Source organism: Meles meles, chromosome 6, assembly GCF_922984935.1.
Source record: "Meles meles chromosome 6, mMelMel3.1 paternal haplotype, whole genome shotgun sequence".
Taxonomy (NCBI): domain Eukaryota; kingdom Metazoa; phylum Chordata; class Mammalia; order Carnivora; family Mustelidae; genus Meles; species Meles meles.
In genome coordinates this window covers 108,364,088-108,391,901 of record NC_060071.1, presented here as the reverse complement: position 1 = coordinate 108,391,901, position 27,814 = coordinate 108,364,088, and the positions used below count along the sequence as shown (strand labels likewise).

At 38.4% G+C, this 27,814-nt stretch overlaps 1 protein-coding gene across 1 annotated transcript in view; it reads right to left on the bottom strand.

Moving 5' to 3' along the window:
• The window catches only part of TMEM260 (transmembrane protein 260), a 66,565-nt gene that overhangs the window by 30,117 nt on the left and 8,634 nt on the right, over positions 1-27,814 (bottom strand). The window contains exons 4-6 of the mRNA XM_046009196.1: positions 12,685-12,862; positions 11,400-11,513; positions 708-887 (exon numbers count right to left, since the gene is read on the bottom strand). Of these exons, the coding sequence (XP_045865152.1) occupies positions 708-887; positions 11,400-11,513; positions 12,685-12,862 (472 nt within the window). The remainder of the gene's footprint in view (positions 1-707; positions 888-11,399; positions 11,514-12,684; positions 12,863-27,814) is intronic.

Sequence of the window (27,814 nt, the reverse complement as noted above, 5' to 3'; positions counted from 1 at the left end):
TAAAAAAAATACTTCTAGGGGCGCCTGGGTGGCTCAGTGGGTTAAGCCTCTGCCTTCGGCTCAGGTCATGATCTCAGGGTCCTGGGATCGAGTCCCGCGTCGGGCTCTCTGCTCAGTGGGGAGCCTGTTTCCTCCTCTCTCTCTGCCTGCCTCTCTGCCTACTTGTGATCTCTGTCTGTCAAATAAATAAAAATAAAATCTTTAAAAAAAAAATACTTCTAGTGAAATTATATCTTATAAAGTATTTACACACAGGTATTACACTAAATACTATCATGAACACTATTCGTCAAATATGAAAAAAGAAAGTGTTTTGGTCAAGGTACATTAAAAATTTTGAGAGGCTTTTTTTTTTTCCTTCTAATCTTTTCCAAATATTTTAAATCACAGAGCAAGGGACCAAAATGGTACCCAATGCTAATAAGAATGAAATGCTTCAAATGTTGGCAGCAGAGTCTTTTTAATGTTTGTTATCCTGAAAAACATATTCAGAACATACAACATTATGATGTCAGGTTAAGTAATTCCAAGTTTTTCCTAATGTACGCTAAAGGCCACATTCCAAGGAGCAAGTTTGTTACACAAAAAACGGAAATGAAAATTCTGTACTGTCATTGATAGGCATTGTTTTCCTTCAGTCAAGGCCCAGGCAGAACACTGAAGCTTCATCACTTACTTCCTTAAAAGAAATTTTAATATAAATTTACCAGACTGAATGTTCCATATTCTTCCCTGAGAAAATGTGTCAAAAATCCTAGCAACGTCGTCTGGTCTCCCCAGGTCCAACGAGCTTGATTGAGGTAGGATGAGATAGGAAGGTAGATGTAAGGCAATAAACCAGCAGAGAAGTAGAGACTGAACTTCAACAGAGAGCCCAGGGAGAGTTCCTGCAGCAAAGCACATCATATAACAATGTTTATTTTTAGTCCATTCACCCTGGAACTTCAAGAACACATCAAGGAAAACATCAAAATGTTTACTCAGAGCTGATCTCTCAATTTCTATTAAGTCACCACAGAATACTATGTTAAACCTTCTGAGTGGTGTGGATTACTAGAAAATTGCATCAGCCTGAACTCCTTTGCATGGCAGGGGAAATCAAAGTGAAGCAAATAATATTAGGGAAGACTCCGGAGTATCATATTTACATTTAAAACCATGTCATACATGCAGCATTATAAGTCTGGGATAACACGCTTGCAAATGATTGTTTGGCTGATTTTGAACATACCCAAAATATTGTTCCAATACAACTCCCTTCCTCACCGTCACCAGAAGCAGACTTCAACTATATTCTCTATTATGATTACACACTGATGGTATGATTCTTTCTGCAAGGGTTTTGGATATTTCATGGAAATATTTGTCACAAATGAAGCTAGCTTTTACATAACCTCCCAGTTCATCCAAATGCTCTTTTTCCTCAGTGTACATACAAGGAGTACCAACGGAAATTTGTTGTGCGTAACAATGTTGCCTCATAAGAGAATGTATCTCTCATCTGTGTATGTGTTTTAAGATTTATTATTTATTTCAGAGAGAGAGAGAGAGAACGGGGGAGAGGAAGAGGGAGAGGGACAAGCAGACTACCCGCTGAGGCAGAGCCCTAAACGGGACTTGATCACATGACCCTGAGATCATGATCTACGCTGAAATCAAGAGCTGGACACTTAACCCGCTGAGCCAGGTAGACACCCCCTCATCTGCTTTCTTCTAAAACAAAGGAAAATACTGACAGAGTCTTACAAAGATTATATCCACAAAAATCCTGGCATACTGAAAGATTCAAATAGTGGTTGCTTTAGTAATTGGGAAAGGGGATCTCTTACAAATATCATAACTGGAAATTGCCAACTTGTCCTTTATAAAAAGGGGAAAATTCATATGTATACAAGGTAAAATTCATATGACTACAAGAACCAAGGTTCATATTCACCTGAAAGAGAACAAGCAGTTGACTTATATTAGCATTTTCAAATAAACACTCTTCATTGAAAATGGAGTGTTTTTACTACAGGACTGATTTCATTTGCTATTTCTAAAGGGGTAATGAGATGCATAAAAATAATGGCATGAAGGGAGTGTAAGAAATAACTAATCGAGCAATATGCCTTTGCTCTTCTTAAAAGTAGTTTTTAAAAAAGCAAATGTTCTATTTTGATATTCTCTGCATGTTCTAAAGTATGATTTCGAGTGGCATGATGCACCTGCCGGAGACTTTTCCTTTTGTGCGAGAAATCAACAGAGAGACGATTACACGAGAGCTTTTTCAAAGACTGAAGGAGAGTGGCTCTGAGTCTGAGCTGTACATACACAAGAATCACCTGCAGAGCTTTTTAAAAATATCAATGTCTGGGCCTCACCCCAGACCAATTAAATGAGAATTATTCTGGAGTGGGGTCAGCATAAATATACATACATATAAAGATATATGTATGTATACATGCACATACATCACGTACACACATACACACACTTTTTAAAAGGTCCCCAGATCATCTGAGGAGCCAGGGTTGCAACCAACTGACTCAGGACTTCCTTTTTTTTTTCTTTTTTTCTTTTTTTAAAGATTTTATTTATTTGACAGAGAGAGACACAGTGAGAGAGGGAACACAAGCAGGGGGAGTGGGAGAGGGAGAAGCAGGCTCCCCGCTGAACAAGGAGCCCGATGTGGGGCTCAATCCCAGGACCCTAGGATCATGACCTGAGCTGAAGGCAGATGCTTAACCATCTGAGCCACCCAGGCGCCCCTAAAGATTTTAGTTATTTATTTGACAGAAAGAGATCACAAGTAGGCAGAGAGAGAGGGGGAAGTAGGCTCCCCGCCGAGCAGAGAGCCGGATGTAGGGCTCAATCCCAGGACCCCGAAACCAAGACCTGAGCGGAAGGCAGAGGCTTAACCCACTGAATCACCCAGGAGCCCCCTGACTCAGGACTTCTTACTCTGCCTCAAGTCATCTGACCAGTGAGATCCAACCCTGTCATTTCATTGGTAGGCCTTATTTTTTAGCCTCTGCTATTTAACTAGCGAACATGAAATGTCCTTTAAAGAGTCATACCTGCCCACATTTCATCATTCCTCAGCTGCTGACCTGAGCACAAAATAAACAGGTCCTCAGACCAGCCTCCTAACTTGTCCACTCTGAGTCTTCCATGTTTGACACAAGCACATGGCTCTTCTTTCCATTAACTAACACAAAATATTTACTTTTTAAGTTCCTGTCAGTCAGCCAATTGCACCTCTCTATTATCTGAATGCACCTGCTCTGATGTCAGAAGCCTGTCTAGGAGTAAGGACATCAGGAGGGCAACACAGATCATTCCTGACTTCAGTCTTCCTCACAGAAAGACCAGCTAGCGACTATCTACAGATAAGACATCACGGCATCACTCCTCCCCCACACCAGCCCAGCTCAGCACTAACAGCACTCCCTGGGGGTAACGGTTTTTCTAGTGGCAAAGGAGAGTCCAAGGCAGACATCCAGCTCCCCCAGCACAGCAGGACACTTCCCGAGCTCATTCAGTTCTCACCTCTTGACGACCATGGTGGGAAGGAGTCTGCTGGGCTCAGCCACTGGGGATCATGTGGACAGAAGGCGAGCAGGGCTTTCGGCAACCAGCGCTCAGATCTGGAGGACGGTGTTCCTGCTTGCAGCTGTGCCCAAGCAGAGCTCCTAGCCAAGCCCCCCTGTCCATCTGTAGAGCTGAGCCAGGAGCTGATCCCACCCTCAACTAATTCTGATTTACTTGATCTGGGGCATACTTTAACCTAATAAAGTCCACATGTGACAAGTCCATAGCTATCACACTTAATGGTGAAAGACTGAAAACTTTCCTCCCATCAGGAATAAGACAAGGGTGCCTGCTCTTACCAACTCCTGTTCAACACAGTCCTGGAAATCCTAGTCAGAGTATTCAGGCAAGATAAAAAAATTAAAGGCATCCAAATCAGAAAAGAAGAAGTTAAGCTGTCTCTATTTGCAGATGACATGATCTTTTATAGAGAAAATCCTAGACTCTACCAAAAACCTGTTAGATTAATAAATGAATTCAGTAAAGTTACAGGATACAAAACTAATGCCAAAATTAGTCGTGTTTCTACACACTAACAATATAACTATAAACTCTGAAAAAAAAGAAAATGATCTCATTTACAATAACATCAAAAACAATAAAATACGTAACAATAAATTTAACCAAGGAGGTGAAAAATCCGTACACTGAAAACTACGAGGCACTAATGAAAGAAAATGACCAAGATACAAATAAATAAAGATACCCCTTATTCCCAAACTGGAAGAATTAATATTTTTAAATGTCCATATTACACAAAGCCATCTATAGACTCAGTGAAACCCCTATCAAGCTTCCAGTGGCATTTCTAACAGAAATAGAAAACCAAATCCTAAAATTTGTATGGGGGCAAGAAAGACCCCAAATAGCCAAACTAATCTTGCAAAAGAGGACTGAAGCTGGAGGCGTGACACTTCCGATGTCAAAGCACATTGTAAACCTATTGTCATCAAGAGTTCAAGATGGCAGGGTAGAAAGATTCTGAACTCCCTCCCGCAGACACAACAAATCTACAAAGACGTGGAAACTATCTGAACAAGGGCCTCCACAACCAAGAATAAAAGGGCCACATGAACACGTGTGGAAGAAGCAGGGACGTGGTCTTACCGAAACCCCACCCCAGTGCTGCAATCCACAGTCAGGAGGGAGGGCTTGTAAATATAGGACTTCTTCCTGAGGAGCAAGGGGTTTATGCCCCCAAATAAGGCACCCCAACCTTTGGGACCTGCACCAGAGAGATAATCCCCCACCAAATGTCTGGTTTTGAAAGCCAACAGGTCAAATGTTCAGGAAAATTATAGCACTGTAGGGGACAGGGACTCTGCTCTTAAGGACTCACAGGCAGACTCACTCGCTGCAGAACCTGGTACAGAAGCAGCAGTCTGGAAAGTGCTAGACCGTAAGGGAAGAAGATTCATTTGCTAATCTTAAAATGTCTGCTGTAAGGGCAGAAGCCTGGTAGGACTCTCTCTGGGGACAGAGATGCTGGAGGGTGCCAGTTCTGGCATTCTTCCTCTATCGTGCTAGTGCCAGTGAGTGTGCCCACTCCTGTGCGCCACTCCATCGCAGCTCTGCCAAATCCAGCCACGCAAATGCCCGACCTCACATACCACTCCACCAGGGTTCCACCACAGTCAGCCAGGGTGCACAGCCTACACGGGGGATACCCCTGAAGGGTCTGGATCTGGTGGCCAAGGGGAATAGCACTTTTGGGTCCTATGGGTCTAAAACAACTGGATAGACAGTTCTTGGCAGGCTACCATCCCCAAGGGACTGCACTGACAACAGACTAAAACCACCCCTGGTTTTCCTATGAAAAAACTTCAGCCTGAGGGTAGGTTTCAGGTTTACCACACATGGAAAGGCTACAGAAGTGCTCTCAGTGAACACTGGCTGAAGGAGACCATCTTTGAGCTCTCAGCTGGCCTCACCACAGCCTGCTGGCACGTCTCAGAAAGAAGCTCAAACATCCCTCGGGAACCCTGAATTTGCAACAGTCCTTAAGGGGAGACCCTCCAGATCACCTGGTCTGGAAGCTAGCAGGGTCTATGACGGCAGGCTCCCATGACTGTATATATTTGCATACCTTGAAGATGCTGACTGAGGGGCTAGTTTCCAAGCCTGAAACTAGGTGCTGACTGAAATCCCTCCTTCAGGAACCCTCACAGGTCTTGACAGAAGAACTGGAACCTACCAAGAGAAACTCAGGCTGCTTAAACAATCATAAAGGTTTGAGAGACAGCCAAGAGCTAAAGCAAAGTTAAACAGTGAGGTTCACCTACTACATGGGGCCACTCCTGCAAGACTGGGAGAGACAGCTATTTTGCCTAATACCTAGGAACAACCACAGAGAATCAAGCAAAATGAAGAGACAGAGGAGTTTATTTCAAACCAAAGAACAAGATAAAACCCTGGGAAAAAATCTTAATGAAACTGAGATAAGCAATTTGCCTGACAAAGAGTTAAAAGTAATGGTCAGAAAGATGCTCACCACACTTGGGAGAAGAATGGATGAACACAGCAAGAACTGCAATGAAGACAGAGAAAACATAAGACAGTTCCAAACAGAAGTCACAGAACTGAAGAATACAATAACTGAACTGAAAAATACACTAGAGGAGTTCAACAGCAGACTAAATGAACCAGACAGAATCAAATGAGCTAAAACACAGGGCAATGACACTCATCCAAACCAAGCAACAGAAAGAAGAAGAAAAAAAACAAAACTGAAGACAGTTTAAGAAATTTATGGGACAATATCAAGCAGAATAACGTGTATTATAGGAGTTCCAGAAATAGACGAGAGAATAGGGCAGAAAGCTTATTGGAAGAAACAATTGCCAAAAATTTCCCTTACCTGGGTAAGGAAACAAACAACCAGATCCAAGAAGCCCAGAATTCCAAAGAAGATGAACCCAAAGAGACCACTCCAAGATATATAATTAAAATGTCAAAAGTTAAGGATAAAAACAAGAGAAAAAACAACTTGTTACATAAAAGGAAATCCCCATAAGGCTATCAGCAGAAATTCTGCAGGTCAGAAGAAAACAGCATAATATATCCAAAGTGCTGAAAGGAAAAAACTTCCAAATAAGAATACTCTATCTGGCCAAGTTATCACTCAGAGAGATAAAGAGCTTTCCAGATAAACAAAAACTAAAGGAGTTCACTGACACTAAACTAGCCTTATAAGAAATGTTAAAGGAATTTTTTAAGCTAAAAGAAAAGGGCATTAATTATAAAAAGAAAAAAATTGTTTTAAATATCCCTGGTAAAGGGATATTTATATATAAACATATAGTTTATATATAAATATAAATAAAAATAAATATAAATAAATAAACAAATATTTATTTATTTAAATATTTATAAATAAATATAAAAAATATATATATAAAGGGATGTTTATATATAAACATATAGTTGTGGTTTAATCACTTATAAAGCTAGTATGAAGGTGGGGCGTCTGGGGGGCTCAGTTGGTTTAGCGACTGCCTTCGGCTCCCGTCATGATCTTGGAGTCCCAGGATAGAGTCCCGCATCAGGCTCCCTGCTCCAGCAGGGAGTCTGCTTCTCCCTCTGACCATCCACTTCTCCCTCTTTCTCTCTGTCTCTCACACACACACACACACAAATAAATAAATCTTAAAAAAAAAAAAAAAGAAAAAGCTAGTATGAAGGTTAAAAGATAAAAGTGGTAAAAATAACTACAGATATAATAATTAGTTTAGGGATACACAAAATAAAAAGATGTAAAGTATGACATCAATAAACCACAGGGCAAGAGGAATAAAAATACAGTTTTTAGAATGCATTCAAACATAACTTGTTATCAAATTAAAATAGCTTGTTATTTATACATACACAGGCTGTTATATATGAGCCTTATGGTAACCACAAAGCAAAACCCATAGTAGATGGACAAAAGATAATGAGAAAGGAATCTAAGTGTAACACTACAGAAAGTAATCAAACTGCAAGATAAGAAATCAAGAGAAGAAAGAACAGTGCGGAATTATAAAACAGATTAAAAGAATCAATAAAATGGCAATAAATACATAGCCATCAATTTCTTTAAATGTAAATAGGCTAAATTCTCTAATCAAAAGGCAGAAAGTGGCTGAACTGATAAAGAAACAAGACCCATTTATCTGCTGCCTGCAAGAGACTCACTTCAGATATAAGTACATACGTGGACTTAAAATGAAGGATGGAAAGATGTTTCAAGCAAATGGAAACCAAAAGAAAGCATGGCTAACTATCGTGACATCAGACAAAATAGATTTTAAAAGAAGACTATAATAACAAAGACAAGTATTACATAATGATAAAGAGGTCAATCCAGCAAAAGATATAACATTTATCAATATTTATGTACCCAATGGAGAAACACCTAAATGCATAAAGCTAATACAAACAGACCTAAAGGAAGAAAATGACAGGAATAAAAATAATACTAGGGGACTTTAATACCTCATTTTTATCAATGCAAGGTGGTTAACATCAGCAAATCAATCAACATGATACACATTAACAGAATGAAAGATAAAAATCATATGATCATCTCAATAAATGCAGAAAAATTTACAAAATTCTTTTATGATAAAAACTCTCAACAAAGTAGTTATATGGCCATTGAAAGGCCATATATGACAAGCCCACAGCTAACATCATACTCAACAGTGAGAAGCTAAAAGCTGCTTTTCCTCTAAGATCAGGAATAAGACAAGGATGCCCACTCACTCAACATTGTATCGGAAGTCCTAGTCAGAGCAGAAAAAAATATAAAAAGCATACAACTGGAAAGGAAGAAGCGAAATTTTCACTATTTGTAAATGACATGATTTTATATAATGAAAACCCTAAAGATTCCACCAGAAAACTGTTCAAACGACTAACTGAATCCAGTAAAATTGTTGGGTACAAAATCGATATAAAAAAAAAATCTGTTGCCTTTTTTTTTTTTTTTTTTTTTTTTTCAGATTTTATTTGTTTATTTGACAGACAGAGATAATAAGTAGGCACAGAGGCAGGCAGAGAGAGAGAGGAGGAAGCAGACTCCCCGCTGAGTAGAGAGCCTGATTCGGGACTCGATCCCAGGACCCTGAGATCATGACCTGAGCTGAAGGCAGAGGCTTTAACCACTGAGCCACCTAGGTGCTATTGCCTTTTTTACACACTAATAATGAACTATCAGAGAGAAATTAAACTAATTCTGTTTATAAGTATATCAGAAAGAATAAAATAGCTATAAATAAATTTAACCAAGGAAGTGAAAGACCTGTACACCGAAAGCTATAAGACACTGATTACAGAAACTGAAGAAGATATAAATATATGGAAAAATATTCCACGCTCATGGATTGTTAGAATTAGTATTGTTAAAACAGCCAAAGCAATCTATAGATTCAATGCAATCTCTAACAAAATTCCACAGTCATTTTAGAGATAGAACAAACAATCCATTGTATGAAACTACAAAGATCCCAAATAGTCCAAGCGATTTTAAAAAAAGAACAACAAAGCTGCAGGCACCATGCTTCCTGATTTCAAACTATCCTACAAAGCTACAGTATTCAAAACAGTATGATATTGGCATTAAAACAGATACATAAATCACTGGAACATAAGAGCCCAGAAATAAACCCATGCATGTATGATTAATTAATTTATGGCAAAGAGGCAAAAATATTCAAATGGAAAATAAAAAATGGTGTTAGAAAAATTGGACAGTCCCATGCGAAAGAATGAAAATGGACCACTGTCTTATAACACATACAAAAATTAACTCAAAATGGATTAGACTTGATTGTAAGACCTGAAACCATCAAACTCCTAAGACATAGAAAACAGATACACACACACACACACACACACACACACACACACACACACACACATATACATACATACTATGGAGTATTATTCAGACACAAGAAAACAAGAATATCCCGCCATCTGCAACAACATGGACAAAACTTGAGGGTATTATGCTAAGAGGGTATTATGCTAAATGAAAAGAGTCAGATAGAGAAAGACAAATACTGTATGACCTTACCTACAGTGGAACTGAAAAAAAACGGAACTCCCAGAAACTGAGAGCCGACTGGTGATCACTAGAGGCGCGGAGTAGGGAGTGAGGGAAATGGGTAAAAGGTGGTCAAAGTCGGCAAACTTCCAGTTATAACATGAACAAGTTCTGGGGAATGTAGTGTACAGTATGGGGACTATCATACTGTACCAGATATTTGAAAGATGCTAAGAGAGTAGATCTTAGAAGTTCTCCATACACACAAGCGTACCTATGTGAGGCAATAGATGTGTTAACTAACATCACTGTGGTGATCATTTTACCATCTCTCCATATATCAAACTGTCATGTTGTACACCTTAAACTTACACAATGTTATATGTCAACTGTATATCAATAAGCTGGGGGAAAAAAATGGAGAGAAAGAAATGAATGAATTAAAAAAAAAAAAAAAAGCCCGGCTAAGATAACTCACAGCAGGATGTTAATGCATCCCCATCTACCCATCCATCAATCCACAAGAAAAGTATTTGGGCCTCTTTAGGTTTGCAATCTGTGGGAAAGTCTTCACTGAATTACACTGTTTAAGTTACATCTCCATTATTTAAAATCAAGCGTTTATATAATAAAAGACCAGATAAAGAACTTTCTGTATATTCTACGAAACCTCAGTTAGACACAACCTGTTATGCTGCTGGGTATTCCTCATATAAGGTTGGACGTGACTGACTTCACAGAACTCAGTTCCAAGAAAAAGCTGATCTTCCCTGTCAATTGTTATTTCATTTTTTTCTAACATGTAGTAAGAATTTTATAACCTCCACATTATCCTTTATGCTTTGTTGCCAGAAGCTAAAAACAAAATATATTCGAGTACAGTAAATACAATCACCTAAAGTTTTGTCATAATTTCCCTATTTCTGTATAATAATTTTACTAAACCTGTGTTTTCTAATGTAATTCTGACTATAGCAGCAAAGAATGAAATGAGAAACAAATACATGCAGCTGAGGTATAATAATACAAACAATACAAAGAAATAATAAGTAAAACGACTCCAGTACTGGCTTTGTATTTAAGATTGTTTTAACCTCTAGGAGCAAGACTGACAGAATAAAGAGCTTCTGTCTTTCCAAAACCTCATGTCTAACTCAGCTCCCTGCTTCTTGAGTCCTCTCATAATGACTTACACAGTATAGTAATTTTCTTACATTACTTTACACCACCATTTCAATCAATAATCATTTTTCCTTTGAGGGAAAAGGAAAACTATAATAAATCATTTTTATTCTAGAGAAACCTGTTAGGAGAAAACAGGGTTGTGATTTTCCAGAGATTTTGTTACTTGGTTCATGAGAGCAGTGATGATGTCTGTTTTGTCGGGAGAGCTCAATCTCTAGCACCTAGATCGGCATTGATCAGGTCCTCAACAGACAGCGGGATAAATGAATAAACTCTCATTCATACACTATCCTTTGTTTTAGGACATACAATAACACAATCAAGGAAATCTGTTATTTCGTTTTCACTCCTTTTAGCCTATTATTATCAAGGTGCTGCTCAGAATCAGTAAGAAAATTATGAATCAGACCAGGTGTCACTGCAATCAATACCGCAAAATTTTTGTAAATCCTATTTTTTTTTCAGTCAGTGTTGTTAGAGCCTTGGGTCACTTACACTTTATATAAAACTAAAAAAAAAAAAAAAATTGAAAGCCCCGTGTTTTATGCCATAAATGTTATATCAGGCCTTAACAAAATATTATGAATTTTCATTAAAAACATCCAAAACCTACCTTCTCTTTTAAAAGTCGGAAGAGAATCCATGGTATTATGCACAAAATATAGAGTACTATTGTATGCTGATTACATAAGCTAAGGCCACAGCAGAAAGCACCAATTTTAGCTACCTGGAAAAAAAAAATCTAAGTTAAAAATTTATCTAAAACTCTTAAGTAAGCACAACAGTAAAAAGTTAGTCTTTATATGAGAACCAAGCATTTGTACCATAGGTCAGGCTCAAGTCAACTTCAGACACAGTCTCACTTTCACAGACACTAATATTTAGCACTGCTATTTTTTTAATAATATTGTCCATTCTCATCACATCACTGCAGTTTGACCTGATATGACTGTCTTCAAAGTAAGTTTTAGAAAGTCCTGCGTGATAACTAGGTAAGTCCTACAGTAATAGGATATTGTGTAATTCCTATTAAAGTCTAAAACTAAAACTCGAGCATTCTTTCCATTTTACTTTTTCTCCTATTAAATTACATAAATAAAATAGAACACTTTCGATTTAAAAACCAGGTTACGGATGCTGTTTTTGCTCTCTTTGAACTTGTGCAATTTTCATAATCAGAAGAAAGTTTACTTTAGACCAAAAATGAACTCTAATAGCAGCATAGATCTGTCTATGGGAACCACAGTGTTCTTCCGTTTGTATATTCTTTAACAACAAAAGGCCGCCTTTACTAAGACGGTTCGATACATCCCATTGTACAGACTGTAAGCTCTTAGAAGACAGGGTTCCCTCACATTTCAACTGATCTTGATATTAGCGTTTGCTTTATAATTCACTGGAACCTCTTCTGAACTACTTCGTTTATACATTTGATAATTAAAAAATAAAGTACAAATTTGGTCTTTTTTTGCAGTTAGACAGTAAGTCAATGTACCATAATGGTATATAATTTAAGGTGGTCAATCTAAATAAAATCTGGCATCTTACTAACACACACACACACACACACACACACACACACACACGCACACATGCACGATGGTAGAATTAACCCACAAGCTTAACTTTCCCATAGGAATCAGAGGGGATTTCGATCCTCTCATTCTCCAAAAAACTTCTGAACTCTGGAAGAAGAGGGGAAAAAAAAAAAGCCCCATGCTTTATAAAGGTTATCATGGTTCACAGTAAAAGAACTCAGAATATTTTCTCTCTCAATGCGCCCAGATTACCTTGACGGTAATCAGGACAGATAAACAGCACCCAACGTTAAAAAGAAATACAGCATCTGTCTAAAAATTAAAACAAAAAGTGATTTCACTTTGATCAAAATAGGTTACCTTTGATCTTTCGTTTGCAGTTGCTGCCTCCTCAAAATGTACAGTTAGAGCCATAAGCAGCCCCACAAACAGATTGTTTAAGCTAAAAACCTCGGCTGCAATGGACCACTGCCATGTTAGACGAGAAAACGAAAACACCCCCGCAGCAAGAATTCCTCCAGCATGTGAGCCAGAAAGCCTGCAAATACAGATAACATGAAATCTTCTTTCCCAACAAAAAGAACCGACTTTTTTTCCCTTTTTATAAACTGTAGCAGGAGAAATTATGACAGTCGCCCAGCACTATCCCAACACATTATATGGTTAATACATGACTTCGTATAATAATTTCTTCCAACAGATTTTAATTAGGAAGTCCATATATTAACTTATTAACAAACAAATGAACAAAATTCATTCAGTCTCCTATGGACTGAAGGAGGTTTAGTTCTTAGATGGAACCTCTAGGATTCTAGCCAGTTCAGAAAGCCTGAAGAGACAGTAGCTAGAGAGATAACAAACCTGTAACCCACAAATTAGAAGGATGGTTTGGTTAAGATGGAACTACACTGAATTGTAAGAATTAATGAAATGGCAAAATATCTACTCAGGAATACTCATTCTCACTTCCTGTGGAATGTTTGGGCCTAGGCACTTTCCACACGCCCTCACTAAAGTTTATCTCCCAGCATACGGCAAAGATGTCTTTGTCACACTATCTAGTGATTTTAAGATCTTGAAAGCTAAGTCCTTAGTTTCTAGTGATTTCTTCTTTACACACAGCTGAAGTTGAAAATGACGTATTTTTTTCAAGACAGGGATGGGGCTGTGAACTTCAATAGCACAAAAAGAATCAAAAGCCATACTTGGAAATAAATTTATCAACCCCAACGCCAGTGAAAGCCAGACATTTCAAATCAATCAAATCAATCAAATCAGTCAGGAATCTGGATCTCAATTCCAAGATTTGATGTGAGACTAGTAATGTGGTAGATAGAGCATATCAAAGCAAAACAACTTCCTATTTCCCCATAAATCTAAAATGGTTAAATATCTATTACCAAATAGATAATAAGTGTTATGATTCAGCAAGTATTACCATGTCTACTAGTTAATGATAATATATGGCCCTAAATCATCACTTTTAAACTAAACTATATTGTTTTGGATAAAAAGTTGTGGAGCATTCTATGCCTTTTAATCAAGCATCACAGAAAAAATAAAGTTAAAATTCCCAATAAATGGTACCCAGCCACTAATCACCAATATTATTATCTCCATCACCCAGTTAGGTTCCTCAAAATCCCCTGATAAGACATGCCTATTCCCAGCGCCACACCTTCGCTCATGGTGTACCCATGAACCGAATGTCTTCTCGGATTCCTTCTATATTCAAGCCTTACTCTTTTCTCAAATTTCTTTCTAATTCCCAGGTTTCTAGCTCATTTTGGGACATGTGTAGCATGTAGTTACCTTTAATAATTACTTCAACTTTGTTTTTAAAATGTGAACTGGAATTAAGTTTCATTTATATGGGAAGTCTTTCACTCCAAGCACAGAAAGGAAACTTCATGAATGAATGAATGAATGAATCTTAAAGGATGAGTAACACTTTTAAAGAAATTTCTGTTTCATCTGCCAATACTACTTTGGAAAGTCAGCATAAGATACAAGAGTCCTTCCTCTACTTAAAACATAAATTAGCTTCCTTGGGAAAATGGCTGATTCCAGATCTGGGGTAGGTCAAGTACAAAATGAAACCAAAATCTCTTGTGCCAGAAAGTAAGGAAGGGTTCAAAAGAGGACATGACAAAAAGGACATGGATCCAGCTTAAATGGGTCAAGTCAGGGATAATCTGAACAACAATATTTACAGTAATAGATTACAACCCAATGAATAAATAATCTATGAATCTAAAGTTATATAAATAAATAAACAGGGGAAGAGAAAGTCCACAGAAAGTCAACAACTAATAACTGTAGAAGAAACGATGGAATTTGACAGCCATTATGGTAATAATGGATACCAATATTAGTGAGTAAAAGTTTTACAGAAATATGTATGTAGTCTAAAGGTATCTCCCTGTAAATAGATTAATCACAGAGGGGAAAACGCCTCTACAGGGGCAAACTTGGCAGATACAATCTTAACCACATGATCAAAGTTAAAGACCAGTAATGGGACAAACTTCATATACTTCCTGATCTATTCCAATGAAAAGAACAGAACATTATTTCTATGGTATTCTTGCCAAAATGTATTACCTGAACCTACAAACTCAATTGAAGAACATTCTACAAAATAACCGGCCGATATAGATCAAAGAAAATGTCAAGGTCTTGAAAGACAAAAACGAAAAGCAAAAGACCATGAGTCTATATGAAAGAGGCTAAAGGGAAATGACAACAGAATAAAAGGCATGATCTAGAATTCTCTTCTGCTAAACAGGGTATTACGGGAACAACTGGCAAAATCTGAATCACCTCCACAGATAACAATGTTGTATTAGTGATAATTTCCTGACTTTGAGAACTATATTGCAGATATGTAAGAAAATGTGTTTTTTTTTTTTAAGGTTTTTTTTTTAATATTTTTTTATTTATTTGACAGAGAGAAATCACAACTAGGCAGAGAAGCAGGCAGAGAGAGAGGAGGAAGCAGGCTCCACGCGGAGCAGAGAGCCCGATGCAGGGCTCGATCCCAGGACCCTGAGATCATGACCTGAGCCGAAGGCAGAGGCTTAACCCACTGAGCCACCCAGGCGCCCGAAAATGTGTTGTTTTTAAGAAACATATTATGAAGCATTTAAGGGTAAAGGATAGCATCTATGCAGCTTACTCTTAAATGGTTAAAAACAAAACAACACACACATACAGTCTGTGACCAATGATATGGAGCATCTTTTCAAGGGTTTATTGGCTATCTGTAGGTCTTCCTTGGAGAAGTTTATTCACATCCACACCCCGCTTAAAAATTAGATTGTCCTCTGTATTGTAGAGTTTCTCAACTTCCTTTCCCTACATTTCTCTCCTGCTAAACACAGCCAGAGTCCATTGCTTGCACCTAAGAGCCCTGGCTAAAACACACTGCCTTCCCTTTTTGTTGTTCCTATTAAGGTTTCAAGGCAACTTGAAACTGTATGAGCAAATTCTGAAAATAAATGCTGAAGAGGTCATAGCTTTGTGAAAAACAGAAGAGAGCAGTATGTCCAAGAACAAAAAGTTACGTGTGCATCCATATATAGGATATATAGTATAGAAAACATTTTGGAGGGGCGCCTGGGTGCCTCAGTAGGTTGAGCCTCTGCCTTCAGCTCAGGTCATGATCCTGGGGTCTTGGGAATTGAGCCCCACATCGGGCTCTCTGCTCAGCAGAGAGCCTGCCTCTCCCTCTCTCTCTGCCTACTTCTGCCTACTTGTGACTTCTCTCTGTCAAATAAATAAATTTTAAAAAAAAAGAAAGAAAACATTTTGGAGGCTTCATCATCTTACTATTCGATGTGGAGTTTTCATGGGGCTACTGTATATAAGCTAAGCTTGAATGAACTTCATTGAACTTTACTAAACTGTGAATGTCCATTGAAACATATGTATTTTAACATACTGCCTTTAAGTTTGCTTTATGCTAAGATTCAGAATAAATTAACATTCACGGGCCATGTAAATGTATCAACTAGGGGACTAAGGAAACCAGGGAAAACGCAAAACACCTGTTGCGGAAAAACTCCGCAAGTTGAAGGATACCTACAAGGATTTGTAGGCAGCAGTAATGGCTCAGCGGAGGCTAAGGAGGGGCGGGATCTGTCAGCACAGCTATGTAAGGTCTGAAGCAGCCAGAGCTGGCCGGGAAAGGCTGGGGAGAGCCGGGTTAACGGCTTCAATACACAGGTAGGAGAGAACAAGAGGGAAGGAAGTTTGAAATAAGCCAGGGTGGGCATACCCTGGATAGGGAAGAAAGCAAAGCAGCAGGGGCTGATGAAGGCAATAAAAAGAAGAGCAAAGGGTTCTAGGTCTCAGTCAAATGGAATATAAGTGCAGAGGCATCAGGGAGATGAGTGAACTGAAAGCTAAAGTCAGGCCAGGTAGTAGAAAATGGGTTGACCCTTAATATCACTGGAACCGTTAAAGGATGAAACACGCTTCAGTTAAACAAGACTGTTGTTGAGGGCAGCCTGTGATGGAAAATAGTTTAACAAAGCTGTTTTCAAAATTGTAAGATTTTCAGTAAAACTAAGTATTTGTCCCAAAGACAAGCAGTACAGCATACACTAGTAAGTCTGCAGGGTGAGTGCTCGTAGGAAGACGGATGTGTGGCCCAGGGCCATGACACTGTATGCATGCTATCAGGGAGGGGTGAGGGCCCACGTCAGCAAGCTGAGAGCTGAGTCTCATCTGCTAACAAGCAAAGGATGACATCAGCAGGGGTCAGCATGAGGACTTTTTTAAAAGATTTTATTTATTTGAGATTTATTTATTTTAAGACTTTATTTATTTGAGAGAGATAAGAGAGAGCATAAGCAGGGGGGAGGGGCAGAGGGAGAGGGAGAAGCAGACTCCCGGCTAAATGAGGAGCCCAAAGTAGGGCTCCATCCCAAGACCCTGAGATCACAACCTAAGCCAAAGTCAGGCGACTTTTTTAGTTCACTGACTGAGCCACCCAGATGCCCCAAGTCATGAGGACTTTCTGAAGACTCTGGAGGTCTTCAATTCATTCACTGACTCTGTAGGTAGGCAGTACTTGTACTGCGCAAGGCATATTATATTATCTGAGCTTGCTTCCTTTCACCCTAATAAGACAGAGATAAATGACTAAAGACCAGCTGAAGTCAAAGATGACTTCACGAAGACAGTTCAGGATCATGGTGAGGCTCAGTGTTAGCTTCCTGCGGTCCACATCTGTTGCCTCTATGCTCTGTAATCACCCTAGCATTCTATTAAAATAGCACCCAGCTGCCATCTAACTGCCACATATAACAGGCTCTCAGGACCTCGCTGCTGGATTGATCCCAGTCCCAAGCACACTCTACTGAGCTGAACTGGGCTCCACGTCCCTCAGGTGTTCCCTCTGGGGTTCTGGATCTTCCATCTTTGTTTTCTCTGAATGGCTCCTCTTCTTCCATCATCTCCTTTAAAGCTGGTGTTCCCAAGATTTCACTCTCACACAATTCCTCTCACTCTGACATACTCTACCTGGGTGGCCTTATCTGCTATCCTGATGTCACCTGCCAACCACAAACTGAAATAACCAAATCTCTCTCTAGCGCTACCTCCCCCTTAAGTCTCAAAGGGACACATCTCCAATGGACTGCTTTACACCTCACCACAAAGCCACTCCAACTCTCAGTGTCCCACGGACCCTTAGTATCAACACGTGCAAAGGTAATTTCTCATCCTCTTCCCCAAATGATTCCTGTTCTAGTTTTGTCTTAGTGATCGTCATATCCACCTAGTTTAGTTACCTGAGATAAGAAACCTAAGAGTCATTGTCAAAGCTCCTGTCCCCTTCTCCCCATCATACATACCACATCCTGCCACTTTTACTTCATAAACATTTTAAAAACTCACCCTCCTCTCCATGCATATCATCACTGCCCTACCTCCGCTGTCAGGCTCACCCCAATTCAACAGCTTTGTATGTGGTCTGCCTCCAGCCCTAAGCCCACCACTGCCACCAGAGTGAAGGACCTAAACCATATTTGATCTTGCATTTTTCTGCCTCCAACCCCATAAGGACTCCTCTTTGATTATAAAACATAACAAAGGGACACCAGGGTGATCAGTTGGTTAAGCTTCCAACTTGTGGTTTCAGCTCAGGTCACGATCTCGCAGTCGTGAGATCAAGCCCCGTGTAGGGCTCTGTGCTCAGTGCAGAGTCTGCTTCAGATTCTCTCCCCCCTCCTTCCTCTCAAACACACACTCTTTCTCTCAAATAAATAAAATCTTAAAAAGAAAAAGAAGCATATTACAAGCTCATTACAACAGAGAAGATCTTTTATGATCTGCCTACCTGCAGCTTCATTTTTTGACATAACCCATCACATAGTTTGTGTTCTGACAACACTAAATGAATTGTAAGTTCCCGTATTTACAAGCTCTTTCTCCTTCTTCTCTGCATTTTTTTGCAGATGAGGAATTCTGTTTTGCCTTTATGTGGATGATCCCCCCTGCCTGTCTCCAACTCAGCATAGGCATACCTTTCCAAGAAGTTTTTGGTTTTTTGGTTTTATTTTATTTTACTTATTTATGAGAGAGAGAGGGAACTCACTTTGCCCGTGAGCAGGGAGAGGGGCGGAGGAAGAAGCAGACTCCCTGCTGAGCAAGGAACCAATGCAGGGCTCAATCCCAGGACTGTAGGATCATGACCTGAGCCAAAGGCAGATGCTTAATTGACTGAGCCCCTTGGCCGCCCCACAAGAAGTTTTTCCTAAAGTAGTTTCACTAAGACCAGGGTGTTTCCCCTTCTCCAGAGTCTATTAAATATATTAAATGGATACTGAATAGACAGGTTTTTCTGTATTTCTAAAACTTTGCAAACCTAAGGAATAGAAATTTTTAACTGTAACCTAATATAAACATAGCAAGGAAATCAGATTTAGGGAACTTAAAATCCTCTAAAAAGCCAAGAGAATTATTTTTGGACTACTGATATAGCCATTTCAGCATATTCATGCATTTTATTTATTTATTTTTTTAAGGTTTTATTTATTTATTTGACAGAGATCACAAGTAGGCAGAGAGGCAGGCAGAGAGAGAGGGGGAAGCAGGCTCCGCGCTGAGCAGAGAGCCTGATGTGTGGCCCGATCCTAGGACCCCGGGATCATGACCTGAGCCAAAGGCAGAGGCTTTAACCCACTGAGCCACCCAGGCGCCCCATATTCGTGCATTTTAAAATCTCATGATGGCGCCTTGACGCAGATCTTTTTTTTTTTTTTTTTTAAGATTTATTTTTTTGACAGATAGAGATTACAAGTAGGCAGAGAGGCAGGCAGAGAGAGAGAGAGGAGGAAGCAGGCTCCCAGCCAAGCAGAGAGCCCAATGTGGGGCTCGATCCCAGGACCCTGGGATCATGACCTGAGCCGAAGGCAGAGGCTTTAACCCGCTGAGCCACCCAGGCGCCCTTATTCGTGCATTTTAAAAATAAGTCTGTTTCACTTCACATGTTTATGTGTGTGTGTCCCTACAAAAGCCTTTTGATTTTGGGGAAGCTAAATGTTTTTCCACCTATATATTTCAGACATACTCTATTTTTAGTTTTTAATGCTCTTCAAATAACTAAAGTTTTTAATTATCTCAACCTATATTCAAGTATTTCCAAATAATGCTTTATTATAAAGATATTTATGGAGATGCCTGGGTGGCTCAGTGGGTTAAGCTTCTGCCTTCAGCTCAGCTCAGGTCATGATATCAGGGTCCTGGGTCAAGCCCCACATCTGGCTCTCAGCTCAGTGGGGAGCCTGCTTCCTCCTCTCTCTCTCTCTGTCTGCCTCTCTGCCTACTTGTGATCTGTCAAATAAATAAATAAAACCTAAAAAAAAAGTTATTTATGCTATTATTTAGAATTTATTCTTTATTTTTTTAATTGCAAAAAAATTTTTGAAAGAAATGATGGTTTGGTATTGGGATAAATGTTAACAACCAAATCCTTCATTGGTGCTGTGCTTTATAAAAGCGGTGGCTTGGGGCGCCTGGGTGGCTCAGTGGATTAAGCCGCTGCCTTCGGCTCGGGTCATGATCTCAGGGTCCTGAGATCGAGCCCCGCGTCGGGCTCTCTGCTCCACAGGGAGCCTGCTTCCTCCTCTCTCTCTGCCTGCCTCTCTGGCTACTTGTGATCTCTCTCTGTCAAATAAATAAAATAAAATCTTTAAAAAAAAAAAAATAAAAAAAATAATAAAAGCGGTGGCTTAGTGACAAATGAAATTGAGGGAAAAATTAAAGGATTCATTTTGATTTTGTTATAACATTAATTTTTGTTACATCAATTTTTTAAAAAATCAAGTGATGTCTATATGGATATATCTTACAGAAACTAAGGAATAATAATTTCTCCACCCCATACTTTTTTTTTTTTTTTTTAAGATTTGAGATTAAGAAATAGAGAGTGCGGGAGAGGGAGTAGAAGGAGAGAGAGTCTCAAGCAGACTCCCGGCGGACTGTGAAGCCTGAGGGTAGGGCTCAATCTTACCACAGAGGTCAGGATCTGAGCCGCCAACAGTTGGAGGCTTAACCAACTCAGCCACCCAGGCTTCCCTCCACCCCGTACTTTAATTCAAGTGCTTAAATATTCTTTTGACAAGAGCACAGAAATCATAATTTATTTAAAATAACCTTTAGATTACTTTATTCCTTGTCTATAAAATATTTCAAAGGAAATGAGAAAATACAGGTTTATAGTTATTCATACATATTGTCTTTCGCATACTGACGTGTAAATAAAGTCCTTTACATTCTCTCATGTTTTTCTGAAATTTCAAACAAAACACCTCAAATTTTTCATCTTATGTCTTACTGAGCCAAATATTAATGAACCACCCAATTCAATAAGTCACTGCAAGTCTGAGATAGAAGACATTAAATGTGCAGATTTACCTAAGTGATGCTGTAAAAATCACACTGGTGAATACGGCTGAAGGCGAATCTAATTTATAAACTTGTTAAGCAAACAAGAATTCTGAACAAATCCTTTTATTATCTGTGTATCTTCAGAAGAGTATTTTTGTACGAATCCACAGAATACCTAGAGCCTCCAATGAATCCATCGTCTATTCTGATTGCTGGGGCCTTTGTTAGTTTATGAGACTGGCCAAACAGGATCCCTCTCAGGGAAGGGTGTTCTCTGCAGAGTGAATGATTAGACAAGTTAGTTGTAACTTCTTTTGGCGAATAATTCTAAAGAGAACACATGCTCCACCATTTTTTTTTCCTGAAGAGGCTGTAACAAATATTTATAATTTTGCGCAGGGCGGGTGAGGAGATGCAGAGTTAAATTATGTCAGTAGAAGGAAACACTATTCATATACTTTACTGCATGCAATACTGTTAAATGAATTGGTAGTCTAAATTAAATTTCTGGCTAAGTAATCTTTTTTTTTTAAAGCATATGGAAAGAATAGCCAATCCGACATTATTCCTAATGTTTATTTATTTATGTTATTTTATTCCTAAAGCATGGGTTTTGAATGAAATTGTTGTTCTGAACTCACAAAATGAGCTATTTGGTATCATCCATAAGGTCAGATGTACAGATGAGCTAAAAATATAAGTAGCACCAAAATACGGCAAAACAACAGTCATCTACTCCTAGACTCGGTCTGGTTTTTTTTTTTTTTTCCAGATGAAACTGACATAATCAAAAACACTATTGTGATTTCAGTTGGCAATCAAAGAGTCCTACTTTTCATTTTATTCTTTTGAATAAACATGCTTATTATTATTTTCCAAAGCAACTAAAGAGTTAGGGAATTTAATTATCTACATTTAACGTGATAAAGTGGCATCTTAAAATGAGCTCCCTAAATTAAAAGATACAGATTTTTCTACTGACATCGATGAAACGACTTCAACAAAAAAGAAAGAGGAAAGTCAAATGAGGTTGTAAATAAAATAAGAAGTCTTTTCATCAGAACTCAAGAATAAATTGCAAAATAGTCTCCACTATTTTCCATTTTAACTTAAGGACAACTTATGATAAATTAGATACAATATAAGAAAAAGTATTTCCCATTCTCAATTTGATTCTCATAAAGCCCCATAGAAGGAGATCAAAAAAGACATTTCTTCAACTGAAATACATACATTTAGAATCTAACCTGATTTCTAGAAGATAACATCTTATGAGGCTATATGAAGAAATGATCGCATACTTACACCACCATTACTGTGATAATTTTATTTTATTTTATTACGATTTTATTTATTTATTTGAGAGGCAGAGATCACAAGTAGGCAGAGAGGCAGGCAGAGAGAGAGAGAGGTGGAAGCAGGCTTCCTGCTGAGCAGAGGAGCCCGATGTGGGGCTTGATCCCAGTACCCTGGGATCATGACCTAAGTCGAAGGCAGAGGCTTTAACCCACTGAGCCACCCAGGCACCCTGACTGTGGTAATTTTAATAACACAACCATTACATTGTAAAAGAGAGTTACATGTTACTACTAACAATCAAAATCAAGTTTTTACACTGTGAAAGAGGTATGCTGAATTTAAGGGCTCCTCGTAACAGCCTAAAGCAATCATACAGATGATTCATAACATCAAATAACCTAAAAGTCACTGAAATATATTTTATATAAATAAACACTCTTATGTGACACGTAATATATTTTCCAGGATTTTTGCGGTAAATAAGTCTTCCTGATTGCTCTTTGCTTGGGTTAACACTGACATCATGTAGCTCCCATTCTAGTAAAGCAGTGGTTACTCAATAGGGAGAGACACACCAAGAGTACGACAGATGGTACGGGAAGGGTGGTCAAGTATTTAAAATCTCACCCAGACAACACAAATAACAAAAATTCTCCACTGAGTTAACGAATATGGGGTGAGGATTAAGATCATCCTAACAAACGTGAAGCTCAGAATTCTATGGTTAATACATAACTGCATTCTTTTTGGTCCACGACATCCATGAAACCTAGATAAGATTCCTAGGAAAGGTACTGGTTGTGCAGGAGTTTTCTCACTGATGGAATACTCTTCATCTGTTGACACAATGGATAAATCAGGAGGTTACAATTTACACCATTGACACAGGTTTGCTATTGATGATAAGGTATATTTTTCTTTCCACTACGTGGTATTTGATTTTCATGTGTAGTCACATGTTTGTCTAACCCTCAATCAAAAGGCAAATAATAGAAACCTGAAATTCTTTCAGAACACACATTTGATGTGCCTCATAAAATTCACGGATGTGTTTGTCTTCAGTGTTCCTTGCATGCGGAGAACCCAACATGGAGGGTACAACACCCTCCTTCTACGCTGCAAACTCCTGCTGGAAGGCTGTAGGATCGAGTAGGCAGGCCACGATGCAGCCTCCGAGACTGATCATTAAATAAATGGCTATCAGTGTCAACTCCCATTGATGACTTAAAAAAAAGTAACGGATTAGAGGGGAGAAGTAAGGTAAAGCAGGACACAACGAACAGCAAATCTACCACCCCCGTCCACCTGAGTGCTTATCTTTCTGGTCTTGTTTATGAAAATATATAAATGTTACCTTCTGGCTCAATCACATGATCAACACCCATATATTCATCTCTTCTGTGTACCTGAAAAAAGGTCAAACTGGGAAGCTAGCTACTGCTGAGCCTCTCTTTCCATGGTAGTTCACTCAACCTAGTGGCAGCAAAAACACGATGAGCATCTAATATGTTCCAGGCACTCTGTGGGCAAATTATAGCCAGTGGCCATGTAGAAGACAGTAGAACCTAAACTTTCCTGTTCATTTTAAAGCTTGGACCCAATTAACATAAGTCAATCATTTAGGGCATGGTATATTAAAATAACATCGTGGAAGCTGCCACCACTGCACCTAAAAAAGATATAAAACACTTACTTCTACCTTTAATAAACTTGCAAATAATCCCTTTCCCACATTTAATGAAAATTTACTTTCACTCCAGATAAAATCCTGCCAAGGTTTGTTCTATTTCACGAGATTCAATTCAGGTTCTGGCCTGAATTTTCAGCTACATAAATACCAACTACCGGTACACTAAAAGTACAAAGTATTATTCCTGATTTTAAACCACTAAATAAAATTGGAGAAAAAACTGTACGGTCACACACACACACACACACACACACACACACAAAACCATCCACAAGAAAAACACCCCACAACTGACGGGGAGGGAGTAAGATTATGAATAGCATCTGAAAATAAGATGTAATCACACAATTCCCATTAAAATTCAGATTTATGCACTAACCAATAAATCATAAAGGTTTAGAACAATACCTTTTATTATCTCATCAACTTCTACCTGATTATCTAAAAGAAAAAACGCTGGGCTTTTTTCACCATCATACACTTTACTTTTTTACTAAGTTCTCATGGTATGCCAAATAACTCGTACAAGGAGAGGCAATTCTTCTGAAAGCACAGGCTGGTTTAAAATAACTCTCAAATTACAAACTTTCATATCTTGTTCAAAATGTTTAAAAACACAGAAGACCTCAAATAACCTTGTTCCTCAAGCTTGATAGTGTTACTCTGTGTTCAGCAGCTAACCTGAATGGTTAAAATGTATTTCCCAGCATATTCTTCACAGAGGCCCTGGCCCTGCCTTGTCATTACACTAAGTCCCTTTTCACTCAAAACTTATAAGGTGCTGCACACTTTTTTAAAACACTAAAATACTAAATGTAGGTGCGGTAAACTTAAAAGATCCAAATAACTAAAATCAGCAGAATGAGGGTATGGAACAGTTTCCATCAGCAACACTAACCAACTCGATAAACAACAGACACTTAATATTAAGTAGTCTTATCAGGCAAAGTTATGAAGCATATCCTGGTACTTCAGTTCCTTAAGACCGCTTTCTGTTTTTATGGCTCTGCAAGGCAGCCCATCTATGTGAGTTATGAATCTAGAATTTTATTTGTAATTTTAAGAAATATTATAGCCGTAATGACTGATGCCTAGTTCCGGTGGCAAAATCTCGGCAGGAAACAGATTTAGCCATTTGAATGTTTTATAAGTTTTTGTAATTGAGGAAACTTTTCATAATCTGACATTTGTTAAAACCACTTATTAGAAATTATGCAGCACAGTAGCTGTGGAAATATGAGCTAGCTTCACAATTATAAAGTCAGCCTATGTAGCCCTTTCCTATTGTATATAGTGGCATAAACCCCACAGCGGCCTATCAGCTAACTGGCAGGCAGGGGGCTGCTCTATTCAAAGTGAGAGATACAAGCTGCAGGGCAAAAACCTGGCAGCTCCCATCTGACCCCACAATCCCCTACTGGTGACAGCTCCAAGCTCCATGGCAAATTAGGCCTTCTCATATTACAATTGGAGAAGACAGATTCCATTAGCAGTATCTGAAATTGAGTGGAGAGCTGCACTGTTATCAGACTTGACTCATAAGCACTGCTATTAATCAGAGCTATGATAGCATTTATATATTTCAAGCTATCTGCTGCCGCTGTGATATTCTGCTACAAAGGGTTGATGGGACTTAGGAAAGTGAACAATAGAGCTTTCTGGGAAAAGCAGAGTAAATCAAGAAAGTCTATGACTTCCGCACATTCTGAAGGGATTGTGGTTTACATAAATTTTCTCCCAATTGGAGATTGAGCTCTTCCTCATCTTACACATGGGATTTAGTTGTCACTCAATGGTAACAGCTGTGAAAAGGTGAAGCGGCCCACCGCTCAGAATATTGCCTTCGCTTTTAAAGCAATTAACCCATGAACAGGAGGATACCTGGTGATATCAAAGGGATTAGGCCAGGCAGTGCATTATTAACATTTCCTTGAACTAATTCTAACTCTGACTAGCTGTCAGAAAAGACTCTACAGTCTTAAAAAAGAGTTTTTGCCCTGCTTTTCTCCCCCCTTCAGAATGAAGTGCTGCTATTTGAGCCTAATATGTCCCTCTACTTAGAAGAAAATGCAAATGAACCAAGCTCTTAATATGCTTAACCAGTCTGAGTCAATGCAATTTTAAGACAAGTTTGAGAGAAATATGTGATCAATTAACCAGGGATCAAGACAGATATTCTCCTGAATGGAAATTAATGCTCCAGTACTTTCCATTCTTCTTCAACTACAAAAACTTGGTGACTATTTGTTACTTATGCATAGTTACCTCTGAAATTAGGAAGCACTTGACATTATTCTCTATGGCAATAATCTAAAATACTCTTTGAGCTGGAAAATCCAAATGTCCCTTAAGCAGGAGATTCTACATTCTCTAAGGTATGGCATTTTAATTTCCTATTCTTTATTGAATGGAATCTTAGCTGGAGCTCTAAGAATCGCAGACACAACGCTCCGAATCAAGTATTCCTCTTCTGAAAGTTTAATCGAATTAATTTTTAGCAGCAGCATAATGTTTAGAATTATGTAACTTATAAAAAATAAAGGAAACCCCATACTTACCCCATAAGTAAAATACTGGCACAAAATGATCTGCCAGAAGATATTTAAATATCACTGAAATTGGTTGTTGGTTCTTTGTAATGAGCAGGCATAGTTTCAATATCATTAACATTCATATATTCTAGGTAACCTGGTGGACATTAAGAGATCTGATTTCTTCCTGTACAATGTTAAAGGTGTTAGAAAGTTTTTTAATGCAAGTTTCCTAGAACAGTACCTTCTAGAAAAAAAATACCTGAAAAACTGTTTATTCAATGGTTAGTGACTTTGTCTTAATTTAAATAAACACTGAATTTTGGTTATAAAAACTAAAATAGTTTTATTTCGATTTACAAAAGTCCTCAACAAACATTGTTAATGAATTCTTCCATACTTCCATTTGGCCCATAATAGTTTGGAAAGGATACGCTGACTCTCAAGCCTACTGAGAATAGATTTCCTGCCCTCGACCTACCAAAATAAACGATACAAGATATGCCCTCATCTGAGATCATAAGCAATTTAAATCCTCCCTGAGGTAAAGAATTTTTATACAATGCTATCAACATACCCCATTCTCTTTTAGGGATACCAAAGCATAAGAAATGGAAGCATGTTGATGTTTCAAGATAGTAATTTCAGTGTTCCTTCCTTATTAAGTACATAGGACTTAGTCTGAGGTTGCTTAGAAAATAAGTTTGAAATTCAAGTACTAAGCAACGCTAAATCACATTCATATACAGTGACTTATCTGACCTGTAACTTTTAAAATTTCATATTATTAAGATTTGTGAATTTCAAAATGACACTTAAGGTATCATACCATCAAACTTAAAAAATCATTTACTTCAATGGCCTTAAAGGAGAAAAATCCCAGTTCCTACAAATCCCTGTGTTAGGTAGTCTTAAAAACACAGATGTACACGTTAATAAAACGAATACTATTTCATATAAATGAAATGTATTAAACTCCCTTCACATTGTGAATGCTGAAAAATACCCCTGAAGGAGACAATATATAAATAAATGCCATAATCTGACTATTTTTAATTCAATAAAGTATAGA